At 39.6% G+C, this 26,935-nt stretch overlaps 1 protein-coding gene across 1 annotated transcript in view; it reads right to left on the reverse strand.

Annotated features, from left to right (window-relative positions):
* Nucleotides 1–26,935, reverse strand: part of LOC122797055 (transcription initiation factor TFIID subunit 4B-like) — a 1,206,007-nt gene that overhangs the window by 429,584 nt on the left and 749,488 nt on the right. Inside the window, exon 12 of the mRNA XM_044065831.1 lies at nucleotides 18,346–18,515. Coding sequence (XP_043921766.1) covers nucleotides 18,346–18,515 — 170 coding nt within the window. The remainder of the gene's footprint in view (nucleotides 1–18,345; nucleotides 18,516–26,935) is intronic.

The following is a 26,935-nucleotide window of genomic DNA, read 5'->3' on the forward strand; positions in this document are numbered from 1 at the left end:
GGTTAACTTTTACAGCATGAACTTAAGCTCCAAGAAGTAGCAACCTGTTTTCTAGTAAGTCTCGGGTATAAAACTCCCTTAACAAATAGTTAACAAAAATGAAAAATGCCTTTTTCTGCAAGGTATCTCTAAGACGGGTTCCGGCGTGTAGCTCGCAAGACATTTCCCTGCGAGCTACATCACCGATACCTAATGGCTGTCTGACAATAAAATAAATAAATAATAAAATAAATGCATTACTTACATGAGAATACGGAATGTGGTACACATCTAGTACAGCCGTCCCTGCTAGACTATAGCTTGGCAGCTGTCTGTAAGGATCGCCACCAGTAGAAATATTTCTGTGCATAGGTTACAGCAGCAGCAGCTATGCTATTCAGCTGTATTGCTCTATGGCAAATTGCTGCTGCAGCCATTTGGTATTGGCGATGTAGCTCGCAGGGAAATGTCTTGCGAGCTACACGCTGGAACCCCTCTAAGACAGTTGAGAAAGACAATCCTGTAACAGGATCAAGGATGACTTCTGAAGATTTATCCAAAACCTCAGACTGATCAGAAGAGACCCATTGCAGTGGTTCTTGACATTTATTTAAAGACTCTGCAAAAATTAGTAAATCATATAAATAAGGAAATATGTGAATGCCATTAAGTTTACAATGAGCTACAACTGGAGACATACACTTTATAACCACCCTTGGAGCTGCAGATAACCAAAAGGGTAATCCAGAGAAGTGATATTGTGACCCAGACACAGAAAACCTCTTTGCCTTTGGCTATGGAAATGTGATGGGATGCATATTTTAAATCTAGTGTTACCATAAATCTTTCAATGGTATAAGAGGACACCGATTCTGAAGGAACTTTACAAACAGATTTAGAAAGGAAAGCTCTAAAACTGGTTTCCAAGATGATTTATTCTTTCTTTGGTATCAGAAACATTCTGTAATAGAAGCCTTTGCCCCCTAGATTTAATGGCACTGGTTCTAGGACTCCCAGCATGAGAGGAAATGCAGAAGAACCTGAGGAAACAATCCTGTATGGTTCAGAGGGTGGAGAGGAACTCCCCTGAAAAGCAGGTATTTGTACCTAAAGCCACTTGTATACCTCTTGAACCATTTTTAACACCCACGAGTCTGAAACAATTTGTAGACAAAGTAGAATGTACAAAGCCAGTTTCTGGGGCAGATTTTGAGAGACAGAGGCAGGAGATATGGGGAAAAGAATGATACATGATAGTCATACTAAAGTAGTAGACTGTCCCTTTTTGTCTTTGCTTCCTCTTGTTCCCCGCTTGCCATCTCTTTGTGGTTCATTTGGCATGAGGAGGCAGGAACTGCTTGCTTAATAGGGACAGGGGATCTAGGTGATTTATAAGGGCAGCCCGAACATTTTTGGAAACTCCTTGTATTAATTTCCTTCCATCACCAAATTGTTTGAGACCTGAGTAGTAGATGACCCAAGCAAAACCTCCTTATTTACAACTGAATTTAAAATTTCAGATTTTGCATCATCAGAATACTTTTGATTATGTATCCATGTATACCTTATACTGTAGCAGACAGTAGTGGACCCAGGCACAGTACCTGCACAATCATATGTTCTCCTTAAAGCATGTTTAGATACTTTAGAAATGTTAAAAACAATGGAATTAATATAGGCACAACCTTTAGGGGGACATGTAGTAGAGTGTTTGTATGTGCAGACAGTTTGAGACCATCAGCTTCCACATAAAAGTCTGATAGTTAAAAATTCTATACATCAAAGTGGATGACAAAAACATTCTCTTACCCAATCTATGAAATATTTTTCCTTCCTTGTCCACAGAGAAAGGACTGGAGGACACCAAGTCCTTGTTTCCAGCTGGCAAAGATGTGAAGATGGCCGCAGGGTCAGAGCCAAGGATGAAAAATAAATGCTTGTTATTTATGAAACTTTGTAAAGCCTGTCTTTTTTTGGGAACTGAGGGTCAAGAATGAGGACTGTCACAAGCAGCATAAAATACATTCGCCAAAACTAGCATTATTGGAGGTATGGGTGTGGAATGAAGCATATATACATGTAACATAATACCTATTCAATGTAGGGGGAACATTCATTTGTTCCTATAAAATAAGTCATCCTGACTATTGTCTGAGAAAAGGACAACTGCTCCAAAGGAGATTGTGAGCATCACATTTCTTCTGATCAGAACTGGACTTCGAAATCTACAGAAGCAGCAGTCCTGTCCCTGTCTGTGCCAGAATTCTCTTACATGTCTTCCTCCTGAATGTTCCTACTGAGTGCTTTTCAGGTAAAAAAAAAAATTCTGAACACCAGAATTAACAGTTTGTAACACCTTCCTAGCTAAGGTAAGAACATAATCTTTTCTAATAGAAACAGTGTCTTTAGATGAACAATGTTTTAACCTTTTGTTTCTTCTTCATAAAAGTATAGCTGATGAACTCAGAAAAGATACTTCTGTTCCCTCAAGGGGTCTCTTTTTCCAGGCTATGTTGAATAGCATTCCCCCAGTATGTCCCCTGACTGATAAGAGATACCCTTTTATTTGGACACTGGAACAGTTGAAGAGGATGTGGCTGACTCCCAGTTCATGGTGGTTGAAACACCGAAGGAAGCCAGAGAGGTGAGTGAGTGATCTGAGGAATCACTAAATGACCACTGCAGAGTCACCCACCACTGGTTGAGACATTAACTGAGCCCACGAAGACAGCAATGTCTCTAAGTTATTTTTTCTTTCTTTGTACAGTGAACATCAAACCAGCAGGACCGTGGTATGTTTCCTTGACAGAGGAGGAGGCTTCAGATGCAGCCAGCTTCACTGGAATAAGTGGGCTGGAAGACAACTTGTCAAATAGTGTTCACAAGCAGCACACTTACAACACAGTAATGCATAAGCAGCACGCTAAATTCCTGTCAGAAACTCCTTCTCACAAAATTCAGTCTGACAGAAAAAATGCTCACTAAAGCAATTATATAAGTCAGCACTAAAAAATTAAAAGCACTACAACCTCACAAACTCCCCCTGGAGTACCTTGCTCCCCATTGGCCATTTTTTTCAATTATAAAGAAATTCCCAATACTATTCTGGCATGTCCAAAGGTCAGTTGTCAATCTCCTCTCCAGTCCAGCTGGTGAATCTGGGAATCTTGAGGCAATGTTACAACTGCCTCATGTACACAGACAACCCTCTCCTCCCAACAAATTCCAACACATGTGAGAGATGCAACCATATAGCCAAACTGGAGGCTAAGCTCTCTCAACTCAGTACTGGCGTAACCAGTCAGGCGGAGAAGGAAACCAAACTCACTAAAATTCCAGTCTCACATAGACCTACCATGACAGCAAACCAAACACATAAACACACAAAAACATACTTGGAGGCTCTAAATAAAAATCTGCCTAAGCAGCAGAGACCTCCAAAGCAGACACCCAAGCAACCGCTACCCCAAAACAAAACACGTGCAACACATAGCTCACAAAGCCAGTGTGCCAAACAGTCACAGCCCTCAAGGCTAAACAACACACCTGATACACTTGTAATAGGTGATTCTATCATCAGGCACACTGACGTCCCACTCACCAGGCTGAACAAGGAGAAGGTCACGGTGAGCTGCCTGTCGGGCGCTAGGATCCGCCACATAACACAAGCACTCAGGTCACTCTAAGGCAAGTACAAATATGACTCAGTCAATCTCCATGCTGGTGTGAAAGACCTGAAACGTACCTCCCTGGACTACATGAAGAGAGACATAGAGGAGCTCTCTGAGCATGTAGCCCAGGCCGGTATGACCCTGACCTTGAGTAGCATCTTACCCTCACCAAGAATGATGCCACAGTATGAAGACAGGATTATCAATTTCAACAATTGGCTTAAGTATTGTTGTCATTCAAAGGGGATCCAATGCCTGTCAGCCTGGGATGACATGCTTGACAAGCCACGATGCTTCGCTAGAGACGGCTTGCACCTGTCACCCCTGGGCTTTCGGATATTGGCAAAGGCTCTTGCTACCCCCATAGTGCCTTTTTTAGGCAAGGCTCAAAAGACAAACCCACCTCCATAGGTATCACAAGGGATAAGAAACTAAGAGTAATGCTACTCAACGCCAGAAGTCTAAACCTCAAGATGCATGCACTCGAAACTCTCCTTAGCATGGAGAACATTGATATCTGTGCAGTAACAGAAACCTGGTTCAAGGCTCTCAAGAGCACCCCAGCACTACCAGGTTATACCTCATACCATGCTTTTCGGCCCCAAAACTTGGACGGAATCACAAAAGGAGGGGGGGGTATCAATACTCGTCAAAGATACCCACACCTCCAGGTTGGTGGCACAGCACGAAGCATCAGAGATTATCCATGTGCAACTAACAGTGGGTAAAACTGCCTTCCAGTTTATAGCCTGCTACAGACCACCCCCCCAAACCCAGAAACCCCACTCGGCCTTCCTGAGAACACTGGAAAATATGAAGGTCTCTCCAAACACCATTATATTGGGTGACTTCAACTACCCAACCATAGACTGGGAGCATTACTCTAGCTCCAACACCCTAGCCCAAAGGTTCCTAGAATTTATAAACTCAAATGCTATGGAACAACTTGTTACCACTCCCACAAGAGGGAAAAACATACTGGACCTGATCATCACCAACATGGGGACTCTATGCTCCAGACCAGAAGTGTATCCCTCACTGGTAAGATCAGACCATAAACTAATCTCACTGGATATTCACATCCCGACCCAACCCCATGCCCAGAAAACCACAGTGAAAAACTTCTCTAAAGCAAATTTCACACTCCTCAAAACCGAGGTGGAATCCTTCAAAGCCCCCAGGCCTGTGGATAATACGCCCAGACCGCAAAATCCTTTATAAACGCATTCTATGAACACCTTCAGGAATGCATGGATCATGCAATCCCAAATAAAACCAAGACCCAATCCTCCAAAGGCAGACGTCCTGTCTGGTGGACCCCAGCCATAAACAAACTATACAATAGAAGGAGGAAGCTACTACATGATAGAGCAAAATCCCAAAAAGGGAAGGCATCTCTGATCAGTATTAGCAAAAAACTACGGGCACTCATAAAATCGTCTAAGGCCAGCTTCGAGAGAAAAATTGCACAGGACACTAAGGATAATCACAAGGCTTTCTTTAGTTATGTTAGGAACCTGGGTGGGAATTCCCAGATATGCTCAGAATTAGTCCAAAATGACAAAAAAATACACCGAACCCACAGACATTGCCAACATCCTAGCTGACAGGTTCAGCGCAAACTTCTCCCCTCCCCACCAAAAGGGCTAATATCTAACCCAGCAGAGTGCTGCCCCCCTGACATCTCAGATGCTCAGGTAAGAGCTGCCCTCTCCAAAGCAAGAAACACAGCATCAATGGGACCAGACGGTGTCCCAGGCTGCGTCCTACATGAACTCCAAGAAGAGCTAAACCCAAACCTAAAACTACTGTTCAATCTCAGCCTTACTACAGGATATGTACCCAAAGAGTGGCGTACAGCAACAGTGGTCACTCTCCACAAAGGTGGTGCCTCAACGGATCCTGGAAACTATCGCCCCATAAGCCTGACTATCTTGGTCTGCAAAGCTATGGAAAGGATCATCATGGACCTCATAAATAAAGATATTGGGGACCTACAGACACTGGATCCTACCCAGTTCGGCTTTGTTAAGGGCAGATCCTGCCTCTTAAACCTGGTCGATTTCTTTGAAACAGTCACCAAGGCCATTGACAAGGGGAAGGTGGTCCACACAGCCTATCTGGACCTCGCAAAAGCCTTTGATACAATACCCCACTCGGGCATTATAGATAAGCTCACCAGCTTAAATATAAACCCCTATGTCACTAGATGGGTTGCAAACTGGCTCAAGGACAGAACCCACATGGTTAGAATAGCTGGAGCCATGTCAGACTCCAAACCAGTTACAAGTGGCGTCCCACATGGCTCAGTCCTGGGACCTCTCTTGTTCAGTATATATTTCTCATGGAAGGACTGTGGCTGACCAAGTTTGCAGATGACTGCAAATTGGGCGCCATAATAGACTCTCCAGCCGACACAAGCATCCTCCAAAAGGGCCTCATAGAAACAGACAACTGGTGCCAGAGCCATGGCCTCAAGCTAAACGCCAAAAAGTGTATAGTCATCCCCTTTGGCAAAAACAAAGTGCCCACAAATTACCACATAGGTGGTAATCCATTAAGTACAGAAGAAGTAATTAGGGACCTGGGGACCCAAGTTGATAGCAATCTCTCATTTGACAACCACGTGGCCAAAGTGGTTAGAAAAACATTTTATATAGCCCACCTAATCATGAAGGGATTCACATCTAGATCAGGGGAGGTCATCGTGCCTCTTTACTCATCCCTCATCAGGCCCATAATTGAATACAATGCCCCTTTTGGGATGTACCTTACCAGACACCTGCAGCAACTGGAAAGACCCCAAAAGTACCTCACCAAGAGGATCAAGGGGCTCAAACAGATGCCGTATGCTGCCCGGTTAAAGAAACACCAGCTCTACTCAGTGGCATACCGCCTACTCAGAGGCTATCTATGCCTGACGTATAAAGCCATGTCCAACCCGGAATTAATGGACATGCTGCACCTCAGAAAATCCAAATCCCATCGAGCTACGCGCTCGAGGGACTTAAACCTCAACACTGAAATAAATAGGACATGCTGGAGGGACAGATTCATAACCCACAGGCTCCCTTCACTCTGGAATAAAATCCCAGTCCAGGTTAGGCAGAGTCCCTCACTGATTCTCTTCAAGAGGAATCTTGATGAGTGGATGGGAGATCGTAGGTTTACCCCGGGTATCACTTTTGTGTCACTGTTAGAGAGGCACAGTATACTAACCTTGAAAAAGGGCATAGCAAAATTAATTTAAAATGGGTGGTGAAAGCCATACACACTCTGGCTAGGCTTATAAATGCCCTAGGGCAGATAGCCTAGTATGAACCAATGAACCTATGAACCTGTGTAAGTTGCCGCAAGTGTACAGAAGCACTAGCATACCCCATAGTAGTTCCTGCACAAATAAAACACTTTCTGACATTTACATAAAAATCAAAGTACACAGAAGCATTACATTTTCTCACTAAAACAGCAGACACTAAAAATGGTAGTCTCTGACAGAAAACGTCCCATATTAGGAAGATACAGTGTTGCTGGGCAAGCCCTAGTAAAATAATTTTTAAGGGCGATATTCTGTGTGGAAGGGTTCCCCACTGGGCACTATCTGGAAGAACTGAAGCTAAAAGCTGGCTGCTGCACATGTTAAGCTTCTGAGCTGCTGCTTCATGAGACAGCAAGAAAGTACTGGACAATCTTCACTCTGACTTTTTTCCCTCAATAGGGATACCCAATCAGCAATCAGAGTGAAAGACTGGGAGGCAGCGAGAGCTTTTGGAAGCTGGCCGGTTGTTGTGTCTTGGGCTAGATACAACCCACATACCCTAAAGGGTACTACAGCCATGGAAATGACAAACATTCATAGGTTAGTACTAGGCTGGCTGCCCGTGTGGGCCATTTTAAACCTAGCCAATTATCCCATTTAGTGCTTAAAGTAACCATACCACATTAGAATTCAGATTTACCTATCCATTTCCCAGAACTACATTTTTATATTACACTAGTGATAATTACTACAGCAAAACAAAGATATTTGGTGGGGAAACATGCATTGGGATAAACCATTAGGAGCTGCCTTTGTCCATTATTAATACAAGGGGAGGTCTTTGGGTAAATTTATTTTCCATCCATTGATCCACGTTACATTTGAATGTGGTCAGGGATGAGGTTTATTTTACTTGAACAGGGAGTGTATTCCACAGTAGTGGTATCCTCTGTGAGATATACCTTGTCCTTTAAACCATTTTGTTAATATTTCAGAAGAGGTTTGGGTCCATTGAGTATTTCTGATACCATCTGAATTACAGATATGAAGTAGGTCCATCAGTAATAGGTCAAAGGATGTCTTGTAAGCTAGTTACAGATCTTGTAAAAGACCAACTATAGAAATAGGGATAGGGATTTGAGAAGGTCCTTGTAGGACATATTATTTAGGCCTTGTATGCTTTTTGTAAGGTAACTCTTTGGGTATTCCAGTTGTTGCATTAGCCTGGACATATATTATACTCAATAACTTGCCTAATAAGAGCTGAGTAAAGGGAGACAATGACATCACTGGATCAAGAAGCAATTCTCAGGTTTATAAACTGCACACTATAGAAGGACTTGCTTACCACAGTTAACACATGCTGGTCAACCGTTAGGCCATTCCCCACATAAGTTCTCAAATCCCAAACTACTGGATCAACTCTTAGGGATGTGTTATCAATGTGCTAAATCCCTAGGGGAGCTGACTTTCCAAAGGAATCAATAATGCATTTTTTTGGCATTTAACTTTAGTCTGTCAGTCTGGTATCAGTTACATATTACAAGCTTTCCTGAAAGATGTCAAAGTCTTTTGGGGATGCAATCACTGCTTCTAGCTTGTAGTTATCCACAAACTTAGTTGGCCAGAGCCCTTTGGTATTGGCTTTTACTTCTGAGAAATAGTTGTCAAATAAAAGAGGTTCCTGCACCAAAACATGAGGAATCCCACTGGTGACCGGGCTTTTTGTGGGGTAGCATCCCCTATTTTAATCTCCTACAGCCTGTCTGTGAGCCAGTTGGCAATCTAGTGAGTAACTAAAGGGTTGATTCCTATTTCACTAAGTTTTTCTACTATGCCTGAGTGGGGGAACTGTGTCAAAAGCCTTGACTAGGTCAAGGTAGGTGGTGTGTACCATTTACCTTCAGACATTGCCTCTGTGACCTTTTAAAAAGTCAAGAGCCTCAAATCAGCCAGATGAGCTGGTCTGAATGAAAAGTGTGTTAGTTTTTAAAGCACAAAGTTAAGCTTCCAAGGAGGAGCCAATGTTTTTCTATGCAAATGGATATGTAAAAATAAAAAAACGTACATGTAAAACCATTTTTAAACCTGCTTAACCTGTGGACAAGAATAAAGGTGGTCTAAGGGCAGACCAGCAGAAATAGGTGAAAGATTAAACTTGAGAGAAGAATAAGAAAGGCCAGAAATAATTCACAAATATTCAAGAACCAGATGCATCCAAGTCTTAAAAGGGTCCTGATTCTTTGTGTGTCAAGAACTAGAAAATCTTTTCCACTTGCACATACATGATTTCCTAAAAGTGCACGGTTCACATAAGTTCCCAGGCTGCTAACTACTGGATCAACTCTTATGGGTGTGTTATCAGTATGGTAGTTGCCCAGGGGAGTTAAATTTCCTAAGGAGATGATAATGCATTTTTTGGCATTTTTTAGCCTCCTTTAGTACCTGCTGCAAGTCATCAGAAAAAAAGACACCTAAAGGGTATCAAAACAAAACTCTTTCATCCAGATAGTCAAATGAAGTGTTTTCAGGTTGGGGTTCATCAAACAAACCTTGTCTTGTGAGAGAAGATCTAGTCTGGGGGGAAACCTGTGATAAGTGCTCTTGGACATTTTCAAAAGAAGGAAGAACCAGTGTTGTATGGGTCAAAAGGGAGTCCCTACCACCATCTTTGAAGAGTCCTTCGGGATCTTTAGAAGAACCCTGGGAATCAGTGGAAAGGGTGGAAGAGCATCTGAGAACATTCCAGTCCATGAGAAGGAGGAGATGTCCGTCTTCCAGGATCCTGTTTGCAAGGAATCCTGGAACAGATTTTCTTTAACTTTCTGTTTTGAAGGGAGGCAACCAGATCTAACTGAAGTGTCCCCTACAGTTGAGTTAATTCCTGGAAGACCACCTGGTATAACATCATTTTTTGAAGGTCCATCCTGGTCCTGCATAGCTTGTCTGCTACAATACTTACACTGACAGAATGTATGAGGCCTGAAGACACAAACTGAGCTAAATTGCCACTTTCCAGACTATCATGGCATGTCTGCAAAGAGGGTAAGATCCAGTTCCCCCTTATTTGTTTATATCCCATATCATTGTGATGTTGTCTAGGATAACTTGCAGAGGTCCTGGGAACCGGAGATGACTTAAGGATTTTAAAGTATTGTTTACTGCCAGCATCTCTTGGGCATTTATGTGCTTTTGTCTGTCCTGCTTGCACCACAGACCTTGCATTTTTACCCCTTTCAATACAGACCCCCCCTATCAACCAAGCAAAGTCTGAGGGATCTGTTGTGACAGAAAACAGAGGTGGAAGGGAGAAGGAGAGGCCTGGGTTGAGAGAGAAATGGTCCACCCTCCACAATAACTTCTTTCTCAAAAATCCCAGCACTATAATCTGAAAAGATGAGATTGACCTCAGGTCCCACACAATTTTTCTCATGTGATTAACTTAAAGGAAGTACCAACAGTTTTATAAATGGATAGGCAATGGTTTAAAATGCAAAGCCTGCAACGTTAGTCACACAAACCGAGAAAAAGTTATACAATTCCATAAATAAAAATACTGAAAACACCAAATCAAATTTAAGTCCAGCAATATGACTTACTTTTTTAGTTAATATGAGAAAACATTTAAGCCTAGAAAACATCAGAAAAATATTCCATCAGCATATGTGCTTTAGTTCTCTCTCTCCAGGTATCCTAGGCCCAGGGTGCAGTCCTTGGGACACTCCTCTTTGGGATTTACTTCTCAGAGGTCAAAACAAATGTAAAGGCTTTATGATGGCTCATGTTGCAGATGACTTAGTGCCATCATAAACTCCCCAGAGGACACCAAGATCCTCTAAGAGTGCCTTTCCCAAACAAACAGCTGGTGTCAAAAAAAATAAATGCCAAGAAATGCATAATAGTATCCTTCATCACGTATGACCACCCTTGCACCTATCACATTGACAACACACCACTGAAAGCTAATCCTTTACTCAGGGAACTGGGAACCTATTTCAACAACAAACATTTCTTTGGTCACCACATATCCAGTATTCAAGGAAGTCCTTTTTTTCTTTTCACTTCACAGCTTATCGCTAAAGGTATAGCTTTCAGGTCCAGAGATGCAATTATGCCAGCTCTTTTTCATTAAAAACATTATGGGCCTAAATTGTTAAAATAAATAAATACATATCCATCTATATTTTATATATATATATATATATATATATATATATATATATATATATATATACACGTATACAGACCATGTCTAAGCTTTGTCCCTATTTTTGGTATCATACAAGTACTAAGAGGTCACCTCTGCCTTGCATATAGACCCTCAACAGACCCTATCCTGTTAGACTTATTACACATTTACAAGCCCAGTTTTAGTGTAAACACCCAATAAAGGGATCTCAATCACTTTTGCAAAATAAACAAGACATGTTTGAAGCATGGATATGTATCACACAGAATACTGATGCTATGGATCCATCTTCCACGCCACATAAAGTGAAGTACTTCTCTTATATTTAAATGAAATTTGGATGACAAGATGGCAGATCATAAATTCACCCCCCAGCTCAACAATACATCCTTTATGGAAAGTGGCAACAAGTATACGTCCCAACATATCCTTGTTCAGCCCACCTCTGGGCAATTCATACATAAATTATAATGGCTTATAATCTACTATGGGAATGCGCAGCTTGAACTCTTAAGATTCTAACGGATCTGTAGCCTAGTAAGTACCTCCCCAGCTTACTGTATATGTGATGACAATTCTGTTGTGGTTGAATAGATAAAGTAGTGGTACTCTGAAGTCGGTGTAGAAACCTTGGTGTGGACAGACTGATTCACTCCACACATAGGAGTAGGAGGAAAGGCTCACACAGAAAACATGCATTGCTTTTTTGTATTTTAAGATTTGTAGAGTTGTACTTTTCAGATATTTATTTTGGCATAAATCACCCTCAGGGGGATGGTCTGCTTTGAGCCAAGCTCCCTTGCAGCTGGGCCATAGACAACTATATTAATTTATTTTCAAACATTGGATTCTCCATCTCATGCCTCTATGATTCTACAGCTGCACAAAGAACCTTCAATGTCTTGGAGATTTGGATGCTGCAGTAGACTGTGAGGTATCAAGGCTGCAGAATAACTATATAATCACCAGTGCTCTTCTGGTGTCAAACACATGTTTCCAGGCCCTGGAGTGTTGGACAAACCCACAAGTTAAAAGAAGGGATTTCCTTTATTGCAGCCAAAAGTTTTATAGGATCTGTAAATGAATGCTTTGTTAACAGTGTAGGAAGTCTATTTGGGTATTCCACTGGTCACGGAAAATGCCCTCCCACCCCTGGATAGAGAGATCCACATAAGCCACTTGGCTATGGGAAGTCATCCTAGCTATAAAGGAGTTGAAGATAAGTTGAATCTAGGTCTTTCATGATCTACTCTGACAACTAGTCTTTGGTCAGTATCTGGGCAAGGTCAGAAGTGACTGAAGCATCAGCTTCTACCTGGCAGGCATAATTTGGCTCAGAAACACAGAGGCTCGGCTCATCCCTTGGAAGACACTTTTCATGGTGGCCAGTCATTCCATTTCCACACTTTTTTTAATTTAATTTTTTTTTTTTTGCAGGGGAAGAAATCAAGTGCGGAAAGACCCTTTACACACTGGATGTGCACCTTCAGCTTCGGTTCTGCCAGAAATGAGTACACAAACTCCAGAAGATGGAAATCTCTTCTCATTTCTTCAGGGAGAATAGGGCTGTCATTTGCTTAGCAAACCCTTCCAAGTGGATTACTAACTACATTATGTTATGCATTCAGGAAGTAAACTGCCTACGATAAAATACAAAAATCAAACATAATTAGGATGAATGGATGAGTAACTGCAAATTCATCTCCGGTTTAACACTACTGTCCCTTATGGATAGGGGAATCTTGTAAATATCTCAATACATCTTTTTCGGACCAACTCTGAGTTATTTGTATACAAAACATAAGGGCTAAAATCCACCACTGGAATTTGAGGCTAGGCATTTTAAGATCGGCACAACTCAATAGTTTAGTAAGTACCTGTGAAATGGACATGGCTAGTAATAAGATGGAAATGGGTCTTTAAGGAAAATCAACATTATTGTTCTTAGGCAGTAGGCAGTATGGTCACATTTTTGACAGAATGGTTACCTGCTTGCTGTAAGTTCACATCGTGGCAGCAGTTTTGACATGAAGGCAGCTGCCTCCTTCAACACTGCAAGGATATGTTGACTTCCAAAATTACCTCCCAAGAACTCTCTGTACAGTCAACTAAGCTATGAAATGCAACAATGAATACAATAAACTCAGTATTATCATACATCCAAGTCTTCCTACTTCTATTGCACAATATTAATACTGTCATGTTAAAGGACTGGGGTTATATCCCCAAAAGTTAGAGAGAGAAATGATCTTCAAGATGTCAGTTAAATGCAAATACATAAATTAAAAGAATCAAAACTTCTTAAAATTGAGGTTGTCATGACTCTTACATGTGTAGATACTCAGAAATCAGGAGGATATGTTCTTGGATGACGTGGATTTGCCAATTTTTACAACTTCCTACTACGACTGCTATCCTCTTAGATAACTGTAATAACCATGTCATGTCTGCCAGTCTGCCATCTGTTAGCATTAAATCACTAAACCAATATAAATGGGATTCTTAACTCACAATGAACAATTCAAAACAAACTAGAATATTTAACTGGTAGAGATATCAAAATATAGCAAAAATAATGAAAAGGTAACAAACAGTGTTGTTTATTACATGTCACTAAGATGTCATCCTCAGAAATTAACTAATAACTCTACTGAAATTCTTCTACATAATTTCTAAGTTTCAATTCTTATGGAAACAGAACTATTTAAAATTGATATGACTGAGGTTCTTGTTACAAACTTTCCTGCTCCTAACAGCATAAACTCCATCCAAAGACATAAAATGGCTAATCCTTTAGGTCAATGGAAATAATACAAGCACTGACAAATTGTTTAATAACCTGAAATGACTACAGGAAAAGTATTTACTTCTTTTATCTTGTATATAATGAAATGAAAGTCTCCAGTTTGTCATTAAAATTTTCTATAGAATTTACATATGTTGAAAACATTCCTTCCTCACCTCATTCTCATTTAAAGTCAAAAAGCCAAATAATTAGTGCAACTACAAATGGGCTACATCTATTGGCAGCCTAGTTTAAAGAGTAGACACATTGACAACCATTCCACTCCTCTTCCTCTGTTAAGCAAGCCCAAATATGGGTTACTTTCATTACCTACTATCCTGGCAAGAATGTAGAAACATCTCTCACACAGATTCTATTAATGAGGTACCAGAAGTAGTAGAAGGAATCAGCAAAACCAACCACAAATGCATCTCTGAAATCACCTTGTCTGTTTCTTTTGCAGTTTTCATTCATCTTACTTTTTTTTTACTTTTTAGAGTGAATAAAAAGCATTCTTTATTAAAAAATCTTTTTTACTTATATTTTTATTTTTCACTTTTTAGTAATTAATCAGTCACCCTAAATGTTTACTGACCGAGTAAATCGTAAGGCAAATTTCTTAATGTGTGCATTTCCTGTAATGCATCCTCATTGCAAAAAATATTGCTAAACATTCATTTTGTGATCCCTTGGCAAGTATATGTAGAGTATGAGACAAGAAAGGCCAGTTCAGTGATCAGTTTTATTTTATTTTTTTTTTAGCTGTCAGAGAGTTTATTCCCTTCACATCACCTGTTTAGATTAACAGGTGCACACACATATTTAAAAAAAAGAAAGAAAGAAAAGGTGGGACCACATTGATCGCAGAAACACAACTGCATGATTACACAGGAAGTCTTAGGAGAAATGGGAAACTCAGCAGTAATTCAGAGTAAGCTGAAAGTGGGTGGAGCGGCCAGACGATGCAAGTCAGTGGTTTTGTTGATACAAGCTCTTGGCAGCAGTAATTCAGAGTATAAATGTGTCCTCATTGCAAACCGTATCACTAAGCAGGTATTTTGTGATCACTTGGCATATATGTTAAGTACAAGTCAAGAAAGGGTAGTTCACTGATGTGTCTTATTTTATTTTTTTAGTTTGTATGAGTCAGAAAGGCCTGTTCAGTGATCCTTTCATTTTATTTTTTTAGTTGTCAGAGAAGTTATTTCCTTCACATCATATCTTTAGATTAACACACACACACACACACACACACACACACACACACACACACACACACACACACACACACACACTTAAAAAAAGAAAGAAAAGACAGAACCGGAACTACATGATTACACAAGAAGTCTAACGAGAGTAAACAGGAAACTCAGCAGTAAGTCACAGCAAGCTAATAGGGGGTAGAGAGGCCAGATGATGATGCAACTCAGAGGGTGTTGCTTATACAAGTTGGTGTTGCTTCTGCAACCAATAGGAGAAGCGTGACAGAACCACAGTGAGACAGAGCCACAAAGCCAATTTCAATAAAAAGCATTCTAATAATAATAATAATAATTCAAGTGGTCAGATTAGTTTTTTTTTTCAGAATGTTTCAAACTAAATATACAACTACTGGTGAAAATTTAAGCTCAAGAGGGTATAATTTCACTCTTTGGGAAGAGAAACAGCTAAAGACCAGATTTTCAGCATCAAGGCTGACACGGGGTATACAAAGCACCATTCTAAAAAGGAGCTCATAAATGTGAGGAAGGGAAATACCAGTGGAGGAGGATATTTGAGAGGAATGTAGACTAGATTGAAGTTTGTGGACAAAAGAAAATGAAGAGTAGAAGATTATTTTCTGATAACCATCCCAGCCTTTTCAGCACTGCATGCTGACTTGCATTTCTGTTACTTCAATGAAGCCTAATGGATGAGTGAAACTGCTGTGCCCAGTCTTATTTTCATATTGAGGATTGCACAGTAGTACTGTGGATAGCATTGTGGCCTTACACACCTTGGTTCTCTGGCTTGGCTCCTTGCTGGCATGTTATCTGTTTGGTTCTGCAAGTCTACGTTAAGTTCACTCGACTCTTCTCAAAGGAGCTCCAGTTTTCTACACATTTCAAAGACTTGCAGGAAAGTGAAATGGAGATGTTCACGTTACCCTAGATGTACAGGCAAGTGTGCATATGTGCTACAGAATGGTCTGTCAAGTCAGGATCAAGTACTAAACCATTTCAATTTTCTTTTTACAGGACATAAAATTAATGAAGATAAAACAAAGGCTGCAGCTGTAAACTATGCACCCACACATGAATTGTTTCAGCAATTCCCATATTTACGGGGATATGGTAAAATGAGGTGTTTAGTAGTATGGATTAAAAAGGATTCTGAGAAACTGGAAGCACTTGCTTGTGGATGTGTATAGCAAGAAACAAACAGTAAAAATGTGTTTAGTCCCTTTATTTTTACACACAGGTTAGGTATATTTTTATCAACCAAAGGAGAAGTCATGGATAGTAACTAATAAAGAGTTGAAGGATTTTTATCTGGAAGGGGAAGAGTCAAGTGGGATAAGCTGATCCTCCCAATAGAACAAGGAGGTTTATGATTACCTGATTTGAAGAGATATTTTACTGCTACACAGTTAAAGTTGTTATACATGCCAAAACAGACAGCTATAATTCAAAGTGGAAATGGATGATGATAAAGCAGGGGGGTAAATTCAAGAAATAAGTGTGAGAGTTTGGATGTAGATCCTTCAAGGATGGAAACAACTGTCATACAAAATATTATACCATATATCAAAGTAGTATAAAGTATACTAAGAACTAAGTAAACAGAGAAATGGAGAAAGAAGATTCCACAGATAAGGATGACTGTGTTTAGGGGTTCACAGAATAGACAAAAGGGGGGCTGGAATTTATTAGTGGAAGATGGCAAAGGAACCAAGCTATTAGAAACAAATAATTAGACAGAGAAAGGTAAGATAATGGGAAGAGGCCAAGAAAACATTTGGATTGCAAGGTTAGGGATTGCTTTCCCTATCAGGGACTGATACCAGAGTACAGACAAAGAAAAGGAAAGAGACAGAGGAACCCTAAAAAAAAGACCTGCATTGGCTGAGTTTGCAACTGAATTTATAACAGAAGCTGTTAAAAAAGGATAAATAGTAGGGCATATAAAATATTGCGTAATAACTATAGGACTCGATCAGAGACCACCAAAAAAGATTGGGAAGAGAGATCAGTTAAACAATGCACAAAGAAACAATGGGAGGACATACGTATGGCTCCCAAATACATATCAAACTCTAGAAGATTTAGGATTTTTGCCTGGAAGTGTTTGCACAGGTACTTTTATACCCTGAGCAGACTCCAAATCATTTTTCCTCAGGTATATGGCAAATGTTGGAGGTATAACTGGGAAGAAAGAGGTACCTGAAAGCATATGTTCTTGGAGTGTAATGAATTGGCAGACTTTAAAAAATCCATAGAGAGTATGTCAAAAATATTGGACAAGCAAATGAGTGTAACTAAAGAAATTATTGTTTTGAGCTGGTATACAGGATCTGAACTGCCTAAACATAATAAGGCCTTATTAAGTTTAATTCTGGTGGCTGACAAAAAAAAAATTACTAAAAAAGGAAATCAAAGTCTAAACCAACTATACTTGAAGGAGTGAACACTGTAATACAGATAAAAGAACAAGAACCGAGATCTTCAGAAAGGGGTAGGAGTAATTACATACAAAAATGGAAATTGTGAGAACAATACATGCAGAATAAAGTATTGTAGGAGAAATGAGGTTGAAGAGAAGGCAAGAATTTAACAATGTATATAATGTTGCTTTGATTATATGGTATAGAGCAATATGTGTGTTGTATAAATGTTTGTAAATGTGAACTTAATATAGTTTGATTACTTTTATATCTCTGTAAATTTGCCTATATATTACAAGTGATAATTCAATAAAGGTGGTTAAAAAAATAAAAATAATGGACCATTTCAGTAAAAATAATTTAACAAAAAAAAAAAAAAAATCAGCATCCCAGAGTGAGGTAGGAGCATGGTCACATAGCTTCCTGCACTCTTTACTTAATACAAAATCTTCTGTGGGGTCATACAACCTCAGGGGAGGTTAGTGTATTTTCATTAAATTGGTCCACTGAATTGCTAAAACACAATCAACTGTATATATCTCATGCAAGTGTCCTACAACAGAGCAGAATTCATCCACCCTGAAGATTGTAAAATGGCCACTGAAAATTAAATCATATGTTTTGGGGTGAAACTGTTCCTGTTACTTGAACCTGTACTAAGGACATACTTACAAACCTAAGTTAACAGTATCACTAGAGAAAGCCCATATTTATACAAGGTCTCTGTGAATCATAATGTTTTAAGAATATAAATGTGAATTAAAACTGAATCCAGATAAAACTGTTTTCTATGACTATTCAGGAATACAGTTTTTTTACCCATTTCTAATATTTTCTTTTGCAGAGATGTTATGGAAAGGAAAGGCTCTTCTGTGCAGGACCTTATAGTTGTACCAACAAGGTTCGAGTTTGTAGCTAAGATGCGAGCACTTTCTTCACTCAGGTTGACCCCTGCCATGAAGGTGACATCGTTAATGTCATCTTCATCTCTGAGAAGGAAAAAAAAAACAGGAAAATGTTACAACTCTTCTAGCTGCATTTGGCATATCTGATCAATTCTCATCACAGAAATAGCAAATAAAATGCTGTGGTTAGTTTCCTCTGCAATAACAGATGCATGAATAATTATCACACTAGCTGATATCTATGAGGACTCACGTCAGTGGGTAAAACACCTGGGTGAATCCCTCCTGAGTTTACTCAAAGCATTCACTAAAATCTTATCTGCATACAGTCTCAGTGCAACTCCCTCCCTTGGTCTGTTAACTGTATCCATATATCAGCATCATATAATAAAAAACGAGCATACCTTCACAGCTGAGAAGCTGTTAAAACCAAAATTTAATGAAAAATAAAAAATGTGTAGATAAAAAACAATAAATAGAGTGAGAGCTAGCAAAACCCGATACGCGCTTTCGGCATACAGGCTTCTTCAGATTGTGACTTCCTGTAGCCCTCTCTTCTTATTGAAAGACATTAGATTATTTGGGAAAAATATTACTCTGAAATCCATATTTGGGATGAATAACAAAACTAACTGTGAATTGTATAAGAAACCAAGCATCTTTGCACCTGTCAATCATCCCAATGTCGAACTCTTTCTTCATTTATGTGAGAATGAGGTCGGGAGTTTCAGAGATGAGACAGTGGACATTTTCACAACATCACCTATCAAGAAGAGAAGCCTTGTTTCATCTAAGGGATAGAGAAGATCTGGTTATCAAACCTGCAGACAAAGGTGGTGCTGTTGTCATGATGGATTCCTTCTGGTATAGAAACTGAATGTTGAATATGCTGCAGGATGAGTACACATACAGAAAGATTAGTAAGAATGAGTTAGAATCGATGATCACCAAATTTCAAAACAGTCTTTCTGATATGTTGATGGAAAGACATGTATCTAAAGAACTTTTTGACTTTTTTTGAGGTAATTAACCCATCCATCCCCACCATCAGTGGGCTACCTAAAATCCACAAAGATCTCTGTAATCCACCACTACGACCTATTGTAGCAGGGAGAGGGTGTCTGTCTGAACCACTCTCCATATTTGTGGAGGATCAACTCAAGAAATTTCCACCTAGGGCCACCATTGTCCTGAAAGACACAGGCAGTTTTCTCAATGATCTTTAGATGAAAATGGAAAACTTGAAAGATGTTGAAGGCTTTCTTCTTGTCACTATGGATAACAACAGCTTGTTCACTGTGATTCCAAATGACTATGGGATTGAAGCTTTTTGTGATTTGAATTACAGACAGATTTGATATGTTCCCTTTTAGAGCTAATATTGGAGAACAGTGGTCTTTGTGTATGGTCAAGACTATTTTTGACAAATTTGGGGAGTAGCTATGGGCACTCCTTGTGTGAATAGCTACTCCAATATAGTCCTTGCACAATGGGAACAGTCAAAACTCCTCTCTGATATGAACCCATGGAAAGGGCATATTTTTTATTATGGACATTTCCTTGATGACATCTTTATTCTCTGGAAAGGAGATGAGGAGCAACTATTGTTGTTCACTGATTATTTGAACAAATGTACAGATTTCTTGGAGTTCAAGTTAAATTATTCTAGTTCTGAGATCGACTTTCTAGATGCCCACTTGGACTTGCAATCTAAGAAAAGTCTGCATACTAGTCCGCACAGAAAAAATACATGGAAAAAACATTATCTACATCATAACAGTATGCACCCAGGTCACGTATTCAAAAACATCATAGAAAATCAAACTGTACGTATTTATAGGCTTTGTATCAAGGATATTGATTTTGAAAAGGAATGTAATAGGTTGTATGGCAACCTGGAAAGTAGAGGCTATAGATGAAAGGATCTTAGGTTCCATTACAGCCATGAAGAAATAAGGAACAAAGGTCAACCCTATTACTCTGATAAAGGACCCATTAATCAGAATATGGCAAGCATTAATGAGCAAGAGAAGAAAAGTACCAATAATAAACTCAAATGTACACTCACTTATAGTACAGACTGTAGAAAAGTATGGGAGGTTATTAAAGGATTCTGCCAGTGTTGACTGAAGACAGCAAATTAAAGAGCATTGTTGAGGAGCAACCAAATTTCACCTTTAAGAATAAAAAGAACATCAAGAGAATATTATGTGGAAAGGATGGCCTTGGCCATCAGACTGGATCAGAAAGGGAAGGTACTTTTAAGTGCAGTCATTGTAAAGCCTAAGTATTGATAGCAGCAACGTCTTTATGCATCCGGTCTCTAAGAGCAGCTATCATTTCAACATACGTTCTAACTGTAACAGCTGCCATTTGGTCTAACCTTGTTTCCTGTTGTCTGTGCAGTGCCTTTTATATTGGCAAAACAGACCAGTGACTGAAAGACAGGGTCTTACGACATCTGAGGGATACTAAGAACAAAGACTGAAGAACGTACTTGCCAATCATATCTCTAAACACTCTTCAACCAGGTTTCTATTCAAGAACGTACAATGTGTGACTTTAGGAAACAGAGGTGGAGATGTACATAACACAGAATTATGTGAAATACATAGGATTACCAACCTGAGGGCTGACTGTGCTCCTGGTCTGAATTCTATGGTTCCTCTCAAACCTGTTATCAAAAACAGGGGATTAATCATGAGGAGATGAAAGTAGATTGGACTAGTTATGGATTGTGTTCATGTTTAATCTACATCAGATTTGTTAATCAAACTTTAAGAGTTATATTTGTCAGCGGCTATGGAAGTTCTATGCAGTGCTGGTGAATTACACAACAAAATCATGTACTTTTATTATTTTTGTAAGAGTCACTGTTTGCACTTAAGTGCTAATTGGGCGAACAGAATATTATATTTTAGTGGAATTTATATCTCTGTCTTATGAGTAGCTAAATCCAACTTACATTTCCCATAGAGAAATCTCCTGCACACATAAAAAAGTTACTGCTTGCACTAAAAAGTGCCGTTTGGGCAATCAAAGCATTGCCATTTTGCTTAACTCCCATTTATATGTTATATGTACGTGAAACTGAAAATGAATTATGTACTCCCTCCAGGGACATGCCATATATTTTAGTTGGATACTACAAGTGAAATTCTGTGTATAGTCATACTTAATTTAATGTTCATCCTTCACAGAGATACATTTTATATATATATATATATATATATTTTTTCCCCCCTCCTGTGAATACTAAGAAGCCATTGCATGCACTTACCAAGTACTGCTTGTGCATTCAGAGTGTTACCTTTTTGCATAAATTTTATTTATGATTTATGTGTACTTGCAGTTGCAATCAAATTATATATATATATATATATATATATATATATATCTAGGACATTTCTCATATTTTAGCTGAACACTATACTACAAGTGGAAAAAAAAGCCAATATAGATCTGGCTTAGATATGTAAATTAGTCTGAGATGGTTTGCTGACTCTTGGTTGAGTCCCGGAAAGTGCTGCCCTTATAGGGAAAATAGTGATTTCATTTCATTGGATCAATCAGAAGGTGTAGCCAGCATAAGTCTGGCTTAGCTATGGAAACAAGTTTTAGATGTCTTGTTGCCTATTGATTGAACCTCAGAAAATGTTGCCCTGATAGGGTAAACAATGACTTCATCCCACTGGGTCAGTCAGAAGGTATGCCAATATATGTCTGGCTTAGACATGTAAATGGATCTTTGAAGGCTTGATGCCTATTGGTTGAGCTTCAGAGAGTGCTGCCCTGATAGGTAAATGATGGTTTTGTTTTATTCGGTCAATCAGAAGGTGTGCCTTGTAATTATATGATTTGATTGGTTGATGTTCTTTTAAATAAGAGAGGGCTACAGGAAGTTACGATCTGAAGAAGGCTGTATGCCAAAAGCACTTATCGGGTTTTGCTAGCTCTCCATTTATTGTTTTTTATCTGCACTTTTTTATTTTTCATTAAATTTTCGTTTTAACAGTTTCTCAGCTGTGGAGGTACACTTGAGCTTGTTTTTTATTGCTTGTCTTTTCCTCTGCGTACCAGTTGTGGTTCTTAGAGCTTTTGCTTAGTATATATCAGCATTATGGCTAAACCTACCCCAGCACTGACAGTTCTTATCCCCAACACAAACACTGGATGACAGCTTGAACTGTTCAAGAGGACAGAGGTAGCCCAAGAGGTAGAAAGCAGACTTCAGGGCACAATGCCTTGCAGGGTGATTTCCCTCGCCCCCTGAGGATACTCTTACTTATAGAGTAGAAGCCCAAACCGCTGTGTATAGTAAAGGTGTATAGTGTTGACAGAGTCCTTAACACCAGTTTCCTGGAGCACACATCAAAGAACACCCTCATCACCTCAAAGGATAATATCCTGTGACCACACCTGTAAACAGTATATTAGTATTTCTACAACAAAACAAAGTTATAACTCTAACTCATCTATATAGATCAGTCTGCTAAAAGTAAGCCCCTGGAAAAAAAGGAGTACAAACAGCTTACCCATCTTTCCTGTGCTCAAGCCTTCAGCTCGTAACAGACAGCATACATCTGAGATATGATGGCTACATTTTTCCTCACCATCACCAGTTTATCATGTGGAAAGAACACTGTATGAATGACTGGTTTAGCAGCAGCTCATAAACCACAGTAATCAAGAGGAAGAAAGCATATGCCCTGAGTGAAACCTGGTTCTTACAGAAGATAAAGTAGGGTTCTTTTCACATAAGACTACTAATTCACAGATCAGTTGGGTGAATGTAATGTTCAATAAGAAAAGCACCATTCAGGAGATGAGCTACATTACTGCTCGCCAGTTTGAAAAAGATGCAAACACAGACTCCTAAAGTATTTAAAATGATCTGCAGTTTCCCCTTCAAAAATTGTTGATTCATTGTAATCTGGGCCAGGCATATGCATACCTTTCAACCTCTTAGAGCAAGAGATCTGGACAAAGCTTAAAATAATGGGGTATACAATGGCTTAAAAAAAGGGAAAGATTTTAAGTACTGCCCTTCTTAACTTAGAAAATTTCTAGAATATCAGGATTTGTGTTAGCATGCATTTTCTGAAGGATATAAAGTCTGAAACTCCTATACGTGTCATTATTTAGTGACTTCAATCCTCCCTGATTTGCCAGGAAACCAGACATTTTATAAGAAACAGACCAAAACTATGAGGCTAAATCTGAACAGTTGAGAGGTATGTTAAACACACATACACCTTCTCTCTGCTCTCACACAGCAACACACACACCTTCTCTCTCTCGCACATTAACACACACACACACACACAGACAAACACAGTCCTACCTTCTCTCTGCTCTCACATAGCAACACACACACACACACACACACACACACACACACACACACACACACCCCTTCTCTCTCTCGCACAGCCACACATACACCTTTTCTTTCTCTTGTACAGCCACACACATGCTTTCTCTCTTATACAGCAACACACACACACACACACACACTCTCTCTCTTTCTCTCTCATGCACAGCCACGCCACACACACACACACACACACACACACACACACACACACACGTCCATCTTCTCTCTCATACAGCAATGAGCGGCTAGTATAAATTACACACACACACACACACACACACACACACACACACACACACACACACACACACACACACACACACACACACACACACACACCTTCTCTCTCATACAGCAACATACACTCACACACACTGTCATACCAACAGAATAGCTAGTTCAAATTACATATACACACACATTTACACATATACACTTTTTCTTTCATACAGAAGCAAACGGAATGGCTAGTTTAAATTACATACATGCACATGCACATATATATATGCACACACACACATTTTCGCTCTCTCATACAGAAACAAATGAAATGTCTAGTTTAAAACACACAAACTTACTCTCACAACAGAATGGCTAGTTTAATTTCCACACTCAAAAATTTACATCTGCATTGGCATGTATGTATACATGCGACACACACATGGTCCTCCTTAAAGGAGAAGACGCTGTCATCGCACTGTTAAGAATTTTTATATATAGTATTAATTAATTAAAATGTTAACCTTTGAAGCCTCCTGGCCAGTAGGCACCCAGCCACGGGGCCCTAGGCAACTGCCTATGTCGCCTAGTGCTGGATCCAGCTCTGGACGCAAGCACAAAAATATAAGAGAGATGTTTGATCTTATTAAGGTATTCAATTCTCTGAATCTTCTTTGGTCACCAGGACCTCTTCAAGTGGTTACAGACAATACCACATTGATGGGGTACATCAACAAGCAAGAGGGAACCAGGTCATACCCTCTTTGCAGACTATGCATTTCAGCTTGGGATACAGATTCACAGCACAGTGTCACTCTACAGGCATCCTACATTCTGTCAGAGCAAAACTGTATGGCAGACAAACTGAGCAGAAACAGAACAGACCCTCACGAATGAAAATTGGATCTGGGGGTCTTCCAGATTTTGATCCATCACTGGAGAGTTCCTCAAGTAAACCACTTTGCCTCTTCTCTGAGCAATTAACTGGCAAAATTCTGTTCCAGGACTCCATGCAAGAAGGCCTGAAAGACAGATGCCTTTTTATTTTCTTTAGACAGAAATGTTATATATGCCTTTCTACCCTTTCCACTAATATTGAGGATACTTCTAAAGATTCAGAAGGAATCCCCAAAATAATTGATGTTACTCCCTTCTGGCCCAGGCAACCATGGTTTTCTCATTTTTTTGGAAATGGTCAGAGGCAACTGCCACAAGCTTCCTCTCAGAGTGGATATACTCACACAAAAACAGGGGTGTTTGATATACCCTGATTATCAATCATCTTCAACTGAATGCCTGGATCTTAATTCATTTTAGGCATCTACTTTCTTGGGTCATGCAGCAGGTATTAATAGAGGCAAGGAAACCTGCTACTAGAAAATCATATATTAGCAAATGGAAACGTTTTTCTAGTTTGGTGCCAACAGCATAACCAGCACCCATTCAAGGCCTTTCTTATTCCTCTATCAAGGCTCATTTGTCATCCATTTCAGCATACCTGCCCATGGAAACTCCTTGAATGCAGTCATATGCTAAAATGTTCTTGAAAGTGGTTTTGCATAACAGGCCTCCAAGTATCTGGTGGCCCCACTTTGGGATCTTAATTGTGTGTTGGAGAAACCAGCTAATTTTGCTGACCTGAGGTTCTTAACATGCTAAACAGTTTGCACTGATCTCTGCAATAAGGGTATATTAGTTGCAAACTCTTATGGGGAGTCAACCCTACCTCATTTTGTATAAGACAGGGTTTCTATAAGAACTAACCCTTCTTTTATGACTAAAGTGGTATCTGAGTTTAAGTCAAACTATCCGGCTCCCTGTTTTCTTTCATGAACCTAAAAATGAGGGAGAAAGGATACTCCATACCTTGGAAATCCAGAGATAACTCTGGTACTTATCTTGAGAGAACTAAATTTTTCAGATCATTGGATCAACTTCTTGTGAAGGTAAGAAGGGGCAACCAATGTTCTTGTGAAGGTAAGAAGGGGCAACCAGTGTTAAAACAGACTATTTCCAAATGGCTGTCTAAGGAGAGTAATTTGTTATATTCAGTATGACAAATCTATTCCAGACAGGGTCAAGGTCCACTCTACAAGGACCATAGCTTCTTCTGTGGCTTTCTGGGATGGGTTGGATTCTAAAATTATTGTAGAGGCTGCTACTTGGTCTCCTGTACATACTTTTACAAAGTGCTATAATCTAGATTCTCTCTCTAGGTGTAGATCATGCTTTGCAAGGACCTTTCTAAAGGGGCTCCTGGACCCTTCTCCTCCCACCTCCCAAATATAGTTAAATATGCTGACCTATCAATATATCTAAGACTACTGCAGCAGTGATCAATATGAAGAACACAGTACATGTGTGTAAAGTTGAACTTACAGCAACAGTAGATGTTCAAATGATCACTGCTGCAGTATGCACTCATTCCCTCCATCCCTGCAGTACTCACTCCTTCCCTCCATCCCCTTGTTTTTGGTGCATTTTTATCCCAGGGTATGGACATTTATTTTTTATTCCTAGCCTTGTCTTTCCAGGGCTCAGCCTCACTCTCTCAGCTGGCATGAAAACTCTTGAGGGCTTTGCACCAAAATTTGTCTTTTAGTCAGCTCAGCTCAAACTGCTCGACAGTTTGGGTTTGTGGGAAGTGCCCCGAAACTTTGGAGGTTGGTCAGCTGTTATAGCCTTAGCAGGCTATAATCCATATAGCTAAGGCTACTACAGCAGTGATCTGGGGTGAGACACTTTGATTTATCTATCACTCCCAGGGTCTTCACAAACAGTAAAGCAGAGAAGTGAAAGCATAATGAAAGGGCAGAGAACCTGAGGTAGATGATGTAAATGGGGATGTGCAGGTATGCATTTTTTAAATCCAGAAAAAACAGAAAAGCTTGAGAGAGGATAAATGAAA

Source organism: Protopterus annectens, chromosome 3.part0 (assembly GCF_019279795.1).
Source record: "Protopterus annectens isolate FY-2018-M chromosome 3.part0, PAN1.0, whole genome shotgun sequence".
Taxonomy (NCBI): domain Eukaryota; kingdom Metazoa; phylum Chordata; order Ceratodontiformes; family Protopteridae; genus Protopterus; species Protopterus annectens.